Source organism: Cydia splendana, chromosome 25 (assembly GCF_910591565.1).
Source record: "Cydia splendana chromosome 25, ilCydSple1.2, whole genome shotgun sequence".
NCBI classification, from domain to species: Eukaryota; Metazoa; Arthropoda; class Insecta; order Lepidoptera; family Tortricidae; genus Cydia; species Cydia splendana.
This window is the reverse complement of record NC_085984.1, coordinates 4,631,737-4,648,153: the sequence shown is the minus strand read 5'-3', so window position 1 is coordinate 4,648,153 and position 16,417 is coordinate 4,631,737. Positions and strand designations below refer to the sequence as shown.

General features: G+C 38.4%; 3 protein-coding genes across 3 annotated transcripts; 2 read left to right on the top strand and 1 right to left on the bottom strand.

Moving 5' to 3' along the window:
* The first annotated feature begins 224 nt into the window (after positions 1 to 224).
* On the top strand, positions 225 to 15,489 carry LOC134802593 (peritrophin-1-like). The gene is made up of 6 exons (XM_063775230.1): positions 225 to 337; positions 6,988 to 7,091; positions 11,206 to 11,319; positions 12,060 to 12,195; positions 13,160 to 13,271; positions 15,313 to 15,489. Exons 1-6 carry the CDS (start codon positions 331 to 333, stop codon positions 15,482 to 15,484), a joined length of 645 nt encoding a protein of 214 aa, XP_063631300.1. The 5' UTR covers positions 225 to 330; the 3' UTR covers positions 15,485 to 15,489.
* Positions 1,473 to 4,545, bottom strand: LOC134802578 (DNA repair protein Rad60). Its single transcript, XM_063775215.1, has 2 exons — positions 3,302 to 4,545; positions 1,473 to 1,570 (listed from the first exon to the last, which is right to left on the bottom strand). Exons 1-2 carry the CDS (start codon positions 4,455 to 4,457, stop codon positions 1,503 to 1,505), a joined length of 1,224 nt encoding a protein of 407 aa, XP_063631285.1. The 5' UTR covers positions 4,458 to 4,545; the 3' UTR covers positions 1,473 to 1,502.
* LOC134802992 (transcription factor Adf-1-like) lies at positions 7,452 to 8,748 on the top strand. Its single transcript, XM_063775721.1, has 2 exons — positions 7,452 to 7,638; positions 8,013 to 8,748. The coding sequence occupies exons 1-2, from the start codon at positions 7,488 to 7,490 to the stop codon at positions 8,699 to 8,701; spliced, it is 840 nt and encodes a 279-aa protein (XP_063631791.1). The 5' UTR covers positions 7,452 to 7,487; the 3' UTR covers positions 8,702 to 8,748.
* Positions 15,490 to 16,417: the final 928 nt, after the last annotated feature.

Genomic DNA, 16,417 nt, shown 5'->3' with positions numbered 1-16,417 from the left:
AATGATCCAAACCTTAAACTTGCTAAAAATACTCAATGCTAAAAAGCCATTGAACTAATCTCATTAATTCCTTATCAATCCATATCAATTAATCCCCAGTTCCTTAGAAGATATTACTTTTTTAATGTGTCTTTATTCCTATATAGATAAGGGTCTTATTTGCTTGTTATTCTGGTATTTTTCTACAAGATTGGCAGAAAGAATGAAAGTTTATATAAGGAAATGATACGAGTTTTTAGCCAGACAGTAGAGAACAGTTGAGCTGTTTTCTGTCCATTGTGTTGTACTACAATTGTTTAGTGTTACCAGTATAGAAATTAATTTAACATAATGATTGGTAAGTTTCACTTTTCTAAAGAGCTCCATAGCAAGCTCCATAGACATTGCGTCAATTCCTATACAGTTTTAGATAAAGTTCAAAGAATTTAATCGGTCGATCAAATGCCGCTATGTTCAATCTCCATTATATACATCGGAGCGGCCAAGGTGTCCAAAAATATCTGAACACGCACTCTAACGCCTTGACAATAGAGGCGTGTTCAGATATTTGTGACCGCCTTGGCCGCTCCGATATATCTGATGGTGACTATACATACTATAATAAGTGTGCATCCAGATTTAGCGAATGTGCCACGTGTTTGCTTTATGGCTCCTCTACACAATGGGCCATCATAATGGCCCACTAAGTTGGGCCAGCGTGTAGAGGGTAGAGGTGTCGGATGGCTTATGGCGCGGCGGGATGGCCGCGTTGTCGGTTTTTCGTCCGCACATCAAAGTTAGTGGACTAGCGATGGCGCGTACGCACCTACACGTGGCCCATTCCATAGAATCCATAGTGCGTGCTCTCAACCATCGCATGGCCATCTCGCTGGTCAATCATGTAGAGGAGCCATTAGATTGCGCGCCTATATATTTTCGCAACTTGCGTAGGCAAAACATTGACTTATGTATTACATACTTCGTAAAGACGGGCTCTTACGAACACTACGAAGTGGGCCAGAAGATTAGTGCGCAAATGGCGTTTGTGCACATGTCGTTGATGCGCATGTTCGCTCGGCGTTATATGAACGGGCCTATCTTTACTTTTGAAATCTTTGAGGCAAAAGGAAAAGGCTTTGCTTTTTAGGGTTCCGTACCCTAAGGGTAAAAACAGGGCCCTATTACTAAGACTCCACTGTCCGTCTATCTGTCACCAGGCTGTAACTCATGACCCGTGATAGCTAGGCAGTTGAAATTTTCACAGATGATGTATTTCTGTTGCCGCTATTGTTATAGCGGCAAACAAATACTAAAAACAGAATACAATAAATATTTAAGTGGGACTCCCATACAACAAACGTGATTTTTTTGCCGTTTTTTTGCGTAATGGTACGGAACCCTTCGTGCGCGAGTCCGACTCGCACTTGGCCGGTTTTTAAGTTCAGTGTAATAATCATGTTAAGAATAAAATGAAAGACAACAGACTTAAATAAAATATTAAATAACATGTATTGTAATTTCATTCAATTCAGTATTTTTACATCAATGCATCCTCCACCTTCAAGGTCCAACTCACGTGGCGTGCTTTTACCTAAAACAAAAATATATTATTAAAGCAAAAAGAAATATAAACTAAGAATCCAAAACTACTTAACTTATGTTACTTATGTAATAGCACAGAATAAATAATAGTACTAGGTACAGAAGACTCACTCTCTAACAAAATGCGTCTGTTACGATCAGCACAGATATGGCCGCTAGGTTGCGACAGCGCCACGCGCGGCTTATGGCTTTCCCCAAAATTGGTGTGGAACGGATGTACTTTTAGCTACCTGTAGCAAAGCGACGAAATCGCGGAGTGAGCCACGCCTGGTAATAGCAGGCATCTTAAAAAACTTTTTTATACAGCAAATTGAAATTCTAATTTCATCCATCAATTATTCATTAAAAGAACATGATTTTTTATTTATTCTAGAAAAGTGATAGATACCTAGTGTTTCTAGAAATTCATAATTCATAAATTTGTATTTGTTACATTTTTTTTTGTAACTTATAAGAGCCACCCCACACTAGCGACGGCGTCTAGTCAACTCTGTGGCACAGAATAAATAATAGTACTAGGTACAGAAGACTCACTCTCTAACAAAACACGTCTGTTACGATCAGCACAGATATGGCCGCTAGGTGGCGACAGCGCCACGCGCGGCTAATGGCTTTCCCCAAAATTGGTGTGGAACGGATGTACTTTTAGCTACCTGTAGCAAAGCGACGAAATCGCAGAGTGAGCCACGCCTGTCTGTGGCTGCTGCTCGGCGCAGTGTTGGCGCAAATACGCAGCGACGCCATTTTCGACAGCCCTGACAAGACGCCGGCACTCAAAAGATACTAGCGAGGGGTGGCCTTTACATAAATGACTTAACAAGACAAAAAAAAACCGGACAAGCGCGAGTCGGACTCGCCCACCGAGGGTTCCGTACTGTTTAGTATTTGTGGTTATAGCGGCAACAGAAATACATCATCTGTAAAATTTCAACTATCTGGCTATCAGGGTTCATGAGATACAGCCTGGTGACAGACGGACGGACAGCGGAGTCTTAGTAATAGGGTCCCGTTTTTTACCCTTTGGGTACGGAACCCTAAAAAAGACCCCAAGATAATGACCAACAAAACAGTATTGAATAGAGGTACATTTTTATGACATTACCTACAATGACCCTTACTGGCAGTAAACACACATCTGTTATTACAATAGATAGGCAATAGACTGTTACAAAAGTGTATTATATTATTATATACTTACCCAAACCAAGAATGCACATTTGAAATTGGATACAGTAGTACAATTAGGGAATGCAAATCGGTTATTTTCGGTTATTTTTTGTATGGAAATTATAGGTTATTAACCGAAACCGCGGTTATTTCCATACAAAAAATAACCGATTTGCATTCCCTAAGTACAATTAATTACAGTATAATTAATTAGTAGTAATTTCAAGCTATACTAGCTGCAGAGATAACCCCCCTTGCATATTTTTTTTTATTGCAGGGGTGTCAACAATCACTGCAGTTGACTGTACTTACATTCTTATTAAATGTAAGCTCTGTACACAATCATATTATTATTATTATTTTATTTGATACACTAGCAGCTCTTAGAGCATCAGCATGTATATCGAAGCACTTAATCATAATCAATCATAGTTAATCATAGAGTTATCTATGCACTTTTTTACCTGCAGGAGAAAGAAAGCTCACTACCTTATTGGTTAGTAAACCTTGCAAAAGTTTATAAATTAATTTAAGCAAAATAATTAAAACTTACCTGAAATAATATCACCGTCAAATTCAAATTTAAGCTTATCAAAAGGTTTCTCAAAATGCTCGGCACACCGCAACATGGCCGTAGCCATTTTATCGTTTGGCCCCACAATAATCTCAAACGGCTTCTTTACATTCTGACACTGGAACTTTAGCTTTATTCCATGTCTGATTTCATTTTCATTACTTGACGTAGAAACTACACTTTGACTTACTATTCCACCATCTATAAATTTTGCAATACTGTATTCTATTGAATCTGGAGTATCATCTGGTTTTATTATCTTACCGTTATATGAAAAGTAGAGTTTATCGTAACTCACATTTTCTGCTTTACTAAAATGCTCAAATATCGGGGTTAATTTTTGAAATTTCCGGAGCTCAAATTTTAGGATTGTTTTACTTCTCCATTCGACTTTTACGGACATCAATTCGTTTTCCTCTAGAGTTTCATTTAAGTCTTCGACCTCTACAACATCATTAGTTTTTTGATTGCTGAATAACTGTTGATTATCACATTGGTCAGGGTAGTCATCTGTGTTTCCAACGCTGTAAATAGGTATCATGGCTTGTAGGATATCTAAAATACTGCGGTTTCCTGAATTATTTCTAGGACGCCTTGTATTTGTGCTGTTTCTACCCCTGCCGCGTCCTCGGGCGCGTCCCCTGCCACGCCCGCGCGCCGGCGGCGTCGGTGGTTCCATTTCAACACTTTCAACAGTTCCACTCGAATTTCCCGCCATTTCTGCATCCGCAGTGGTAGTACTGGTAATAGAGTTGGAGTTACTTTTTCTACTTTTACGTTTGGGTAATGACTTTTGAGTATCAGCCAAGTTTGGTGAATTTTGCGCACTAGCAGTCCTCTTTGCTGCACTTCGTGTGTTTCGTTTGGGTCTTGTGTCGGTTATAGGCGGATATAATGCACGGAAATCTTCTATAGTTATAGAATCACTGCTGCACGAATCTGTAGATTTCTTTCTTTTCTTTGATGGAGATTTGTTCTTTAACTTCTTGCCTTTTGACGGTGATGTTGTTGGAGTGTCGAGTGGTATGGAATCGTTGAAGTTACAGTCCGTGTCTGCTTTAAAGTTGTTCATCATGGACTTAAGTTGTTGAGTAGGATTCAAAAAGCTATCATCTTCAGAATCCGATGAAGACATGTTTATTGAGAATTATGTATTTAAATAATACAATTGTATAAAACACAAATTGCAAGTTTATCAAATTATCACAAAGCAAACGTCAAACAGACAAGCGTCACTTGACTCACTTCACTTGAGCTGGTTGCATAGATTTAATATATAGAGACCCCGTCTCAGCGAGCTGTCACTGTTGCCACTTTTGTTTAGTGTACGATTAACAATGAGGCCCACCTTGCTGTAGCCATGTCGATAAAGTCATATCGATAAACTATCGACATTTCTTGCAATTTTAATTTTACTTCAAAGGTTTAACGATACCTAAAATGAACAAAAACGCTTTTATTCTTTATTGTGGTTATCAGATCACAATTTTATCGTCACGCCCCAGCAGGGAACCAAGGGAAAGTTCAGATATTTAATTAAAATACATAAATACTTACTAAAATATGTGTTCCGCAATAATTGAATTATTTTATTACATTATAATATATTAATTATCCATTAGCATTTCAATTATGTTTATGTTTAACGAAGACATTGAAGCTTCAATTAATCGCTATTTCGTTCCGCTGTGTAGCGTTTATCGATATACAACATGATTAAAATCGACTTTTCACATCCCTAAAAGAGCACACATATACGCTTTTACGCACACATACACAGCCTGGGCGCATCAAAAAAGGCAACACTTGATTTGAAGTCCACCTTGTCAACAGTATGGTTGTCCTTTTTTGACAAACGGCATTTTTAAAAGAGCGAGGAGAGAGAAATGATACTAGTTGCTGCGCCGTGAAAGAGAACAGAAAACGTTGGGCCCTTGGCTGGATGTTTAGTTTTTTTAAATGTCAGTTGCCAGCGCTGTCAAATGACAAGTGTGCAGTGAGTAAATACGTTTTGGGAGCGCACGTATCAAATTCATGAGGTGATAAGAAAGTAATTGAATTATTTTCCACTAACAGTACATTGCTATAATAATCAGTAAGGTGGTAGGTGTAATATAATATGATATGATTAATATGTAATAAAAGTTTATTTCTAAATTATACCGTACTACCTAATTTGTATAAGCAATAACGAAACGCCAAAACAATAGATTTTTGAAGTTAAATAAAAAACGATATGTAATTGATCGCGCCTATTCGATATAATTTTGCTGCGTTTCGTACTCGGGTTTCGTACCTTCTCTCAATTATTTGAACCTATTGAACGTTTTTATACTGAACTTTATTATGATACAACACGGTTTTATGGTCATTTAGGGGAAGCCAAAAACTTAGGTTGTTATGTTGGATCTTCTACTACATTACTAAACGGCTAAAAACTATGTTAATTTAATTGTTGCTAGTTCAACATGTATTTTTGTTTGTTTTGCTTTTTATAGTCTTTGTTTTCTTGTATGTGTGTGGCAATAAATAATTCTTATTCTACTTATTCTTAAACCGATTTCGCTGAACCGGTTAAGTTTGACTTAACGCGAGTGCCAAACGTGCTAGTTGCAACAAAAAATTGAGACCAACTCACAGAAGTGAGTACTTACCTATCAAAATTAAGATTTTTGAAACAAAATGTATACAACTTACTTTGAAATATAATTTGGAATGAGAAATTACCAAAAATGAACACGCTTGTGAGATGTTACATTGTAGTGTCGAAACGACTAAGTTGATTTTGATGATGTTCCGTCCTTTTGGCACTCTCAGTAAAGTTACGGTACCTACTCTAATTTATTATGTGAATTTTGTATTAGAAACTTATTAGGATTTCTACACTACAGGAAATAAATTACCTAATCATATCTTTAGCACACAAAACTATTTACATGCAGTAGGTGATATTCTAATTCCTTAAGATTATCTACAGATAATTAATACAATATATATTCGTGTTGCTCCTTTTTTACGTATCGCAAATGAAAGAGAGCGCTATAGGTATTTTGTAACATACAACATACAACGTCATAAAAATCACGAAGTTAATTACTGACATAAAAGCCCGGACGCAATTCGTGGAAAATTGCGTCACCTTGCTATCAATTTGTATCTTTTGTGCTATAATCTTGTTTAATCCCTAAATATTTGATTTGGATTACCTGTACTTGGACTCTTACTTAAAACAATTCTTAGTAAGGCGAAATAAAATACACATGGGCAGACAATCGTGTCATTAGAAAATACCGTCAACTTTCAGAATAAGTATTACCTACCATGCCTAGCATTGCCTGGCTTAATAAACGGTGATTCTTTACAAATTGTGATTCTTTTCTTTGTCTTATTCCTAATAATAGTCAGGATTCTCCTATTATTAGTAATTAGATATACCTAAGTTGTTTGGTGGAACGGCTGTTTTATAAAGAATCATCGTATATTTTCCGAGTATATTTTAGGCAATGTTAAGGAAGTTGACAGTAGGTACTTAAGAGACGTAGTTTAGTCCAATTTTAGTCCAGTTTAGTCAAGATTTGTCTAAATTTTCTGCATGTTAGGATGCTCTCCGTCTGTCTGTCTTTAGCTTAGACCTAAACTTATTAAACCCTATGTTTTTATTGCAGCTAGAAGTTTAACTTTCTTATTGGCGCTGGGAGCCACCATGGCAACTTACCGCTCCTTCGAGGGTGTAGACCCCAACACCCTGTCCTGCGACCCCGAGGGTCAGGTATGTACCATATAACTTAACCATAATATTTAACATACTGAGGGCCTACCGCGAAAAACGAAAACCAAACTTCGTTATATGCGCTCGAATACGCAAGAGTGATAGAGAGGCAGAAAACAAAATTTCGTTTATCGCGGTAGGCCCTCAGAGGTGGAGGGCGTGGATCGATTCAAAAATTAATCGATAGATCGCTTTAACGCGTCGACATCGGCCATCCCTACTTTTACTTGTCAAAACGGTTGTCAAAGCTTTTTGACTGCTAACCGACTAAATTGCGTACATTGTTTACGGTATGTTTTCGGCTATATCAAAACAGGTTTTCAAATTAGTTGTATCGCATTTGCTGCCCATTCTGTTGATAAAGTGAATGTAAATGTATATAGCTTCCCGATAAAAATGGGCTCGTTTACAGACGCCGAGGAAGAGAAATTAATAAAAATGGTTATATCTCATGATATATTGTATAATGCGTCTCATGCAAATTATAAAAGTAATTTAATTAAGGACAATGTGTGGAAGCAGATTGGAAAGGAGTTGAACAGAAATGGTGAGTATAATTTTGCATCCAAATAACTAAAATTTAAGTTAAACTGAAGCATGATTGAACGATTGCGGTAACAATTAAAATATCTATATTTTGCTAAGTTTATTTGACAGTTTTTCTCTTATTAAATGCACCAAAACGAGTGAAATTAACTATGTTTACCTCTGTGTTTTCTTTAGTTTCCTATATAGGCAATATCAAGTTTTTTCTCTTTAGTTTCTCATCAAGGCTACGTAGAAAACAATTTACACTATTACTTAGCTTCACTGCATGTATTAGTATAGGTATCTTATCTATATTCTTAAAATTTAGTAACTTATATGAACAATTTACAAAAACAACACTTTTAACTAGGTACACTATTTATTTGCTTGCAGGTGGAGACTGTAAAAAGAAATGGAAATGCATAAGAGACACCTATCACAGATATAAAAAGAAAATACGAGCTACCGGTGCCGTTCCAAAACAAACAAAAGATCGGAGGCATATTTTATTGTCATTTCTGGACAGCTTTCCCCCCCAACCAAGATCAGGAGGAGGAGTTTATGGCGGAGGTACCCAAGAATTATTGGAAGAAGAAAATCATTGGCACGAGGGAGAAATACAGAATTCTACGGAACTAAGTAATGATTCGGACGCACAAATGTTAATGCCAGATATAATCATAAAAGAAGAATACAACGAATCGGATGTACAAATGTTCGGTATTTCAGAAAGTAATGGGGATGCAATGCCTAAGAAAAAAACAGCAAAACGGACAAATAGTGAAGACCCCTTGCAAGAAAGAGACAAAGAACTGAGTACCTTATTTAAGAACAATAGAAAGAAGGGAGATGACATAGACTTGTTTTGCCGGCATCTTGAAGAAGTGTTACGGAATCTACCTCCAATAGAGAAGGCAAAAGCAAAACTGGAGATGAATAATATCCTGTCAAAATATGAGATTTTGGTGGCAACTAAGTTTGAAAGACTAAGTCATTCATCGGTGTTAAATTTTTCAACAGATTTAGAGACATCTGCGGACAACTCACATTCAGATATACAAAATAATGATCAAACAGATTAACTGCTCATATATGTGTGTTGGTCAAAAATCGCAGGTTCAAACCTCAATGTGTAGAGCGGGAAAAATTTGCTCTCGACAAAAATACAAAAAGATTACTAAAAATTTGGTATTATACACAGACAAGTTGACTAATATCATCATTGGCCCTTGTGTCTATTGCAGACGATTTATGGTGTAACACTGGAGAGATACTGTTTTTGGTATTCTTGCGAACAGAAAATGGGCGCCATTGCAAAGGACGACATCGTCGTAGTTGCAGCATCGGCGTGATTGCCGGCGCCATCATGGCGACCGCCGCCGCTCGGGAGGCGCCGGTGCGTAAGGCGAGAGGCACCATCGTTGTAGTTAGCTTTCCTACATATGGCTGAACAGACCGATGTGAGACTGACATGGTCTACCACAGGACGGACAAGAGAGATTTGCGTAAAACGGTACTGATACACCTTGTCGTCGTTTTTGCCTCCTACAAGTGTGGCGAACCAGGTCACATCACAAAACTTGCAATCTGACTTGTAACTAATATGGAGATAATTTAAATACATATGCAGTATTACGAATAAAACTCCAGGTCTACAAAGGAGATGGAATTAAATGGCTAGAAGAACAGCCAAGACTGGAAAGATTTCAAGAAATGCCTATTAAAAACCTAAATAGGTCACGAAAAATGTCATTGAAGTGCACATTTCTGAACTATAACAATAACATATGGAAGTGAAACCTAGACCTAGTCTATAAAGTCATTCGACGAGGGGGACGGGGGGAGGGGTCGCGCGCACCCGAGCTGCATACTTCGCTGTCATCGCATTGTTAGTAGCTCAGTACACGTCAAAGGCCGTCGGACCACTGTTACTTTTTACACTGTGCCTAGACTATGAAAGCTAAGGTAAATGTTGTCAATGGTGCCTGTTGGCAAATAAAGAAATAAAATGTATATTGAGACGAAAGTGTTATAATTTTTATTATTTAAGTTTTTATGCTCCTTTGTTTATATCTTCTTCTGCCTCGCGTTATCCCGGCATTTTGCTCATGGGAGCCTGGGATGCGGCTTGACAACTAATCCCAAGAATTGACGTAGGCATTAGTTTTTACGAAAGCGACTGCCATCTGACCTTCCAAGTCCAACCCAGAGGGTAAACTAGGCCTTGTTGGGATTAGTCCGCTTTCCTCACGATGTTATCCTTCACCGAAAAGCGACTAGTAAATATCAAATGATATTTCGTACATACGTTTCGAAAAACTCATTGGTACGACTCAGTTCGAACCCGCAACCTCTAGGCCTTACCGCTAGGCCTCCAGCGCTTCCTGAGCAAAATAGACTATGTTACTCTTAACCCACCTTACCATAGTTGTAAATTGTTTTAGCAGTACAGTTTTCGTCAGTAGCGACACTTGTGACAAGTACCGGAACTTTTAATTCGACTTTTAGATACGACGATTAGATATCGACTACGAAATAACTCGCGTTTTGGTAGGAAAACTGATGTATAGAGTTACCTCTACTAAGAGTAGAGTTCTCTACTAAGAGTAACTCTACTAGAGTCAGTGGCGGATTTGCCCTAAGGCCAAGTAGGCCCGGGCGGCGGGGGCGGCAAATTTTGACAAAAAATTCGCTGATGATAACAAGAAATAACTCAATATTTAGTCAATATGATGGGTGCTCAGAAAGGGGCGGTTACAGGGCCTGGGGCCTAGGGCGGCAAAGACTGCAAATCCGCCACTGACTAGAGTTACTCTTTCCTTATAATTTCTTTATGGTTATCATAGTGGAAGACCGCCATTATTTATACCTACTTCTGGTCTATCTTGCAACTATCGTCTGTACCTTTAGGTATTTAAATAAAAGTAAACAAACAATATGTACATTTTCGGGTAGTTATAACATTTATTGGTTAACCAACCAAATACAAAACCGCCTGGATCAGTCACTGAACGACCTGACTTTAACCTGCATTATTTGATCATGTAATGTTTTCATCTACCCTCAACTGGCTTAAGGAGCCACGTGAGGGTAGATTTTGTTTACTCTTTTTTAAATACCTACCTAAAGATACAGAGTATAAACTTTTCATCCGTCGCGACATCTATTGTCAACTAGCAGTACTGATGAATTCCGCTACTGCTCTGCTAGTGACTGATCCAGGCGGTTTTGTATTTGGTTGGTTAACCAAGAAATGTTATAACTACCCGAAAATTTACAAATTGTTTACTTTTATTTAAATACCTAAATATACAGAGTTACCTATAGTTGAAGTCATCATCATCAGGCTATAGTAGTCAACTACTGGACATAGCCTTCCCCTAAAGAGCGCCATAGCGCCCTGTCCTCAGCTTGCCGCATCCAGCATCTGCATGCAGTCTTCCGCAGATCGTCATCCCACCTGGTCGGAGGGCGTCCTACACTACGTTTGCCGAGTCGTGGTCTCCACTGAACTCAACTCATAGTTGAAGTGTACGTGTAGTTATAATTTTATAAATTTTAACGTAAATGGTGAATATTGTTTCAGATTTTCCTCCTGCTGCCTCACCGCGAAGAGTGCGACAAGTTCTACATGTGTGATCACGGGAAGGAAGTTGAGTTCTCATGTCCCGGGGGCACCATCTTTAATTTCGAAATACAGGTTAGTTAACAACTAACAACATTTATGTACAGTCAGCAGCAGAAGTTGCTAAGCGGGCGAGGTGTTCAAAATTACCTTGGCACGCTCTTATTCTCTTAACAATTAAGTCGCGTCAAGATCATTTTGAACACCCCGCCAGCATAGCAACTTCTGCTGCTTACTGTACACGGTTACAAATGTAGTGAATAATTATTCTCCATAGTTTTTTCACGGAGACGTAGGTACGAACGTGTCTTGCTATTTCAGTCAGTCTCGGTACAAAAAGTACTGAGGTTGACTGAAGTAGCGACAAATACGGACGTTTCCGAGAAAATACGATGGAAAACAACTATGCACTACATCTGTAATATCATCTTTACCTCATATTTTACAAGCTTTTATTTAACTTCTAATACCTATATATACTTGTTACATATTAAAGATGCTTCTCTACATCGATTGTAATCATTGTAGGTATAAGTACTACTTATATGTAGGTAAGTAGGGTGACAAATGCAATATGATTGGTAGTTACCATCGAGCTGATCTAATGATGGACACAGGAGGTGGCCATTGGAACTGTGTGATAAAACAATGCAACCTACATAATTGTGTTTGGGTTTGTTAAGTAAAGGTATAGTCAGTGATAAAAGCTTGAATCAAAAATGAAATTATTAACAAAGAACGTATTTTGTGCGCATTAAGTTTTGTTAGTTTATTTTGGTTTTTAAAATGTTGACCTAATTTTGAATGTTCGGCAGGTTTGTGACTGGTCCTGGGCGACTGAGTGCGTGCTTCGTAACCCGATTACGGAAGATTCTTCCAGCGAAGACTCTGTCGAGGGCTCCGGAGACAGCAGTGAGGACCTTTGGTCTGCGAAGGACGATGCTCATGTCGGTAAGGAATAATAAGATAAGATAAAATAAAATTTATTTAATTGAAGAATATCCAAAAATTAAGACAATCATAATACTTAAATACTTACCGTAAATATACAAACTCTTCTTCATCGCGTTATCCCGGTATTTTGTCATAGCTCATGGGAGCCTGAGGTCCGCTAGACAAACTAATCCCAAGAATCGACATAGGCACTGGTTTTTACGAAAGCGACTGCCATCTGACCTTCCAACTCAGAGGGGAAACTAGGCCTTATTGGGATTAACCCGATTTCCTCACGATGTTTTTCTTCACCGAAAAGCAACTGGTAAATATCAAATGATATTTCGTACCTACATAAGTTCCAAAAAACTCATTGGTACGTACCGGGGTTTGAACCCGCGACCTCCGGATTGAAAGTCGCAGGCTCTTACCGCTAGGCCACTAGCGCTTCATCCTCTATGTATTATCGGTTCAAACTCCGGCTCGTACCAATGAGTTTTTCGGAACTTATGGACGAAATATCATTTGATATCTGCCAGTTGCTTATCGGTGAAGGAAAACATCGTGAGGAAACCGGACTAATCCCAATAAGGCCTAGTTTCCCCTCTGGATTGAAAGGTCAGATGGCAGTCGCTTTCGTAAAAACGAGTGCCTACGTCAATTCTTGGGATTAGTTGTCAAGCGGACCCCAGGCTCCCATGAGAAGAAGAATACATAGAGGATTCTGATAGTTATCTAAACTTGTCTAACTTTAACCAGACGTGGCTCACTCCGCGATTTCGTCGCTTTGCTACAGGTAGCTAAAAGTACAAACGTTCCACACCAAGTTTGGTGGCTAGCCATAAGCCGCGCGTGGCGCTGTCGCCACCTACCCACCTAGCGGCCATATGTGTCCTGATCGTAACAGACGCGTTTTGTTAGAGAGTGAGTCTTCTGTACCTAGTACTATTATTTATTCTGTGCTCTAACTACCCATTTCCAGGTATCCTAGATCTGCTGAGCAGTGCTGCCGTGAACCCAACGGAGGCCCAGAGCTTCCGCACCACCTTGGACTGCGAGAGCCCGGCGTCCGCTGCCAAGCGGCTGCCGTACAGGTTATAAAATAAAATAAATAAAAATAGCCTTTATTTCTACTATTACCTTACAATAACTTGACTTACAATCTAGTATTTAGTTACTTTATCCTTAAACAGTTTTAATTACTTATACATATTATTCAATTAAACTAAACTTTAACCATTATTTATAATATAATAGTAGTCGCCTCTGTGGCATAGGCCTCCCCCATGCATCTCCACATATCTCTATCGCGGGCCTTTTGCATCCAGTTGTCGCCAACTGTTTCGTTAAATATATCCCTCCATCTTTTTCTCGGATGTCCTTTATTTCTACTACCATCATACGGAAACCATTCTGTCAGCCGTTTGGTCCACCTGTTGTCCTCCATCCTACATATGTGGCCTGCCCATTGCCACTTAAGCCGCCGAGCTTTTTTCTTCACATCCTGTACTTTGGTAACTCTCCTTATTTTGTCATTTCTTACTCTGTCTGATAGTTTTAGTCCGAGCATGCTCCTTTCCATTTTTCGTTGGCAAACATTAATCTTTTCTTCGTCTATCTTTTTCAAAGACCATGTTTGGCAACCGTATGTTAAGCACGGTAGTATTGCCATATTGAATACCTTTTTCTTTATACCAATATTCATAGAGTCGTTTTTCATAATTTCTTTATGTCCCCAATATTTTTTCCAAGATGTAGATATTCGTCTTTGTATTTCTTTTTCTGTGCCGTACAGGTTAGTAAGAAGAAATTCTTGTTTCATTATAAAAAACCTAACCTAGGTTGCCGCCGGCAGCGGGGCAAGGCCCAAGCTGCCGGTGGTCAGGGCTGCAGAGAGAGGAACTGGCGGACTATCCGCGCTGTGTCCAAAATTACCGCCTTCTGCATCTGACCCTTGATCCAACCACCTAGCGAGAGTCTCTCAAGATGTTGGTTGTTATTCTATTTATTATTTGTTTTTATTATTATTCTGTAATTCGGGATGAACTGAAAATCAGCGCTGGGACAGGCAAATGCTGTTATTTACATCAGATTTATATCAGATGAACTAATTTATTCATCCTACCGACTTCGCCATGTAATATTACAATTTAAAATAAACAACAATCATATTTTATAGTTTATCACAGGACTGTCTCATTTCAATCATAGACAGAGAGAATCATACTGTCTTTGTCTTACACTAGTACTAGCACCCAAAAGAAAAGGATGAGTATAGTTTTTCTGGTTCTTACTGACTGACAAATTGGTTTGACCAACTATACTTGGGTATAAGTATTATTTGGTATTATTCACTGGCCTGATTTCTCGACGTGTTCTCTAGCTTTAGGGTTCTTCAAAAAGTTACTGATTTTTAAACGCCAAATATAGTCTGTCTCTTTAATAGGTATTTAAATAAAAGTAAACAAACAATTTGTACATTTTCGGGTAGTTATAACATTTATTGGTTAACCAACCAAATACAAAACCGCCTGGATCAGTCACTGTACGACCTGGGGGCTGATTTTTGAATTTCGACCGCTCGATTTCGTGTATTTCGTTCAATAATATCTCCATCTCCAGTACCCGGCATTTAAATTCTACTAATAGAATTGAAAACGAATGGTCAATACCACTCGATTCCCAATTTCTATCGCTCGTATTTTAAAATTTGCATTTCGCTGTTTTCCGCCGATTTTCGAGTGACGAAATCGAACGCTCGAAATTCAAAAATCGGCCACCTGACTTTAACTATCTTTAACCTACATTATTTGATAATGTAATGTTTTCATCTACCCTCAACGAGCTTAAAGAGCCATTTGAGGGTAAATTTTGTTTACTTTTATTCATAGTCTAATAAAACATGGTCTTCCATTCCCAGAGTGACACGGGCCTACGTCACAACAACATGGCCGCTATATATAGCGCTATCGCATATTATCATATAGCGCTGTCGCATGATGACGTAGGCCCGTGTCAGTTAGGTGACCTAGAAAAGACGGGAATGGAGTACCAGGCGGAGTATATTATTATACCATGCTTTTATTTAAATACCTAAAGATACGGAGTGTAGTAACAGAAACTTGTTGTTTCCAGAGGTGACTGCCAGCGTTACTGGCTCTGCTCAAACGGCGTCCCTCAAGCCGCCTTCTGCTCCGACGGTCTGTTTTTCAACGAACGCACGCAGCAGTGCGACTTCGAGGCCAACAGCAGGTGCGCCGACAGCCAGCATACCGAGCTGGGCGGAGAGTTTATCGAGTACAAGTAATTTGACGGTTTTGTGTAAGGTTAGAAGACCCCCATTCTATCACGTTCGCGGACATTTCTTCAATTATTTTTAAAATCAAGCTCAAACTAAAGTGATTTGTAGGAACTGTCATAGGGGTCATAAGTCCATGACCATCATTCGACCTACCAGTTAAGTTCACAATACATCAGGCGTATACTGAATGGCTTTATCCACGTGATAAAATAACTGTCACTTTTAACATCGCGGGATAGTAAGTGACGGACACCGTTTTGTCACTATGTCACGTAGACCATCATGATCCGTACAGGTGCCAAACACAAACACATCAAATCGGTACTACCATAATCTCATGTCACAAAGTCATCAAATATGTCTATCCAAGGCGATAAGTGATAAAACTAATCTCTTTGTAGCTTTTTATTATATTGGTCTTCTAACCTCAATAAACGATATATTAGGAGCAATCTCTAACTAAATACTTGTGAATTTGTGTGAACATTCAGTATTTTCACTAATGAACAAATGATTTTCGATTAAGGTACTTACCTATGCTGAAAATATTATGTGTGCAATTTCCAAATTTACAAATAAATATATTTAGAAATAGCACTATTAGCTAAATGATCACACGAATTTAAAATAGGCGTTAATACAATTTAAGTATATAGTTAGTTAAGAAACTTTATGTAAACCTAATAACCAACTGAGGGGCTAGTCGTATTTTATTATTGTTTTGCGTTTTTTGTACAAAAAAAATGTATTTTGTTGTTGTATTTTTAACGCTATTGACAAATTGGTGTGTAAACAAAGTCCATACAAATAAATACTTCACTTTTCGAAAGCAAAGGTCAAATATGATAATTTTTATTGTATCTGAGTAAGAAAAACAAAATAATTACAATTTTTTGTGCAATAAATATTTCAGAACTACAATATGACAGCCATGATATC

What these genes read in the sequence shown, in the direction of transcription:
- LOC134802593 (XM_063775230.1), top strand. An exon ending in TCTTTAATTTCGAAATACAG is followed by an intron (nt 11,320 to 12,059) that starts GTTAGTTAACAA and finishes AATGTTCGGCAG; the next exon opens with GTTTGTGACTGGTCCTGGGC. An exon ending in GCCAAGCGGCTGCCGTACAG is followed by an intron (nt 13,272 to 15,312) that starts GTTATAAAATAA and finishes TGTTGTTTCCAG; the next exon opens with AGGTGACTGCCAGCGTTACT.
- LOC134802578 (XM_063775215.1), bottom strand. Translation starts at nt 4,457, where the DNA reads ATGTCTTCATCGGATTCTGAAGATGATAGCTTTTTGAATCCTACTCAA. An exon ending in TGACGGTGATATTATTTCAG is followed by an intron (nt 1,571 to 3,301) that starts GTAAGTTTTAAT and finishes TTTTTGTTTTAG; the next exon opens with GTAAAAGCACGCCACGTGAG.
- LOC134802992 (XM_063775721.1), top strand. Translation starts at nt 7,488, where the DNA reads ATGGGCTCGTTTACAGACGCCGAGGAAGAGAAATTAATAAAAATGGTT. An exon ending in AAAGGAGTTGAACAGAAATG is followed by an intron (nt 7,639 to 8,012) that starts GTGAGTATAATT and finishes ATTTGCTTGCAG; the next exon opens with GTGGAGACTGTAAAAAGAAA.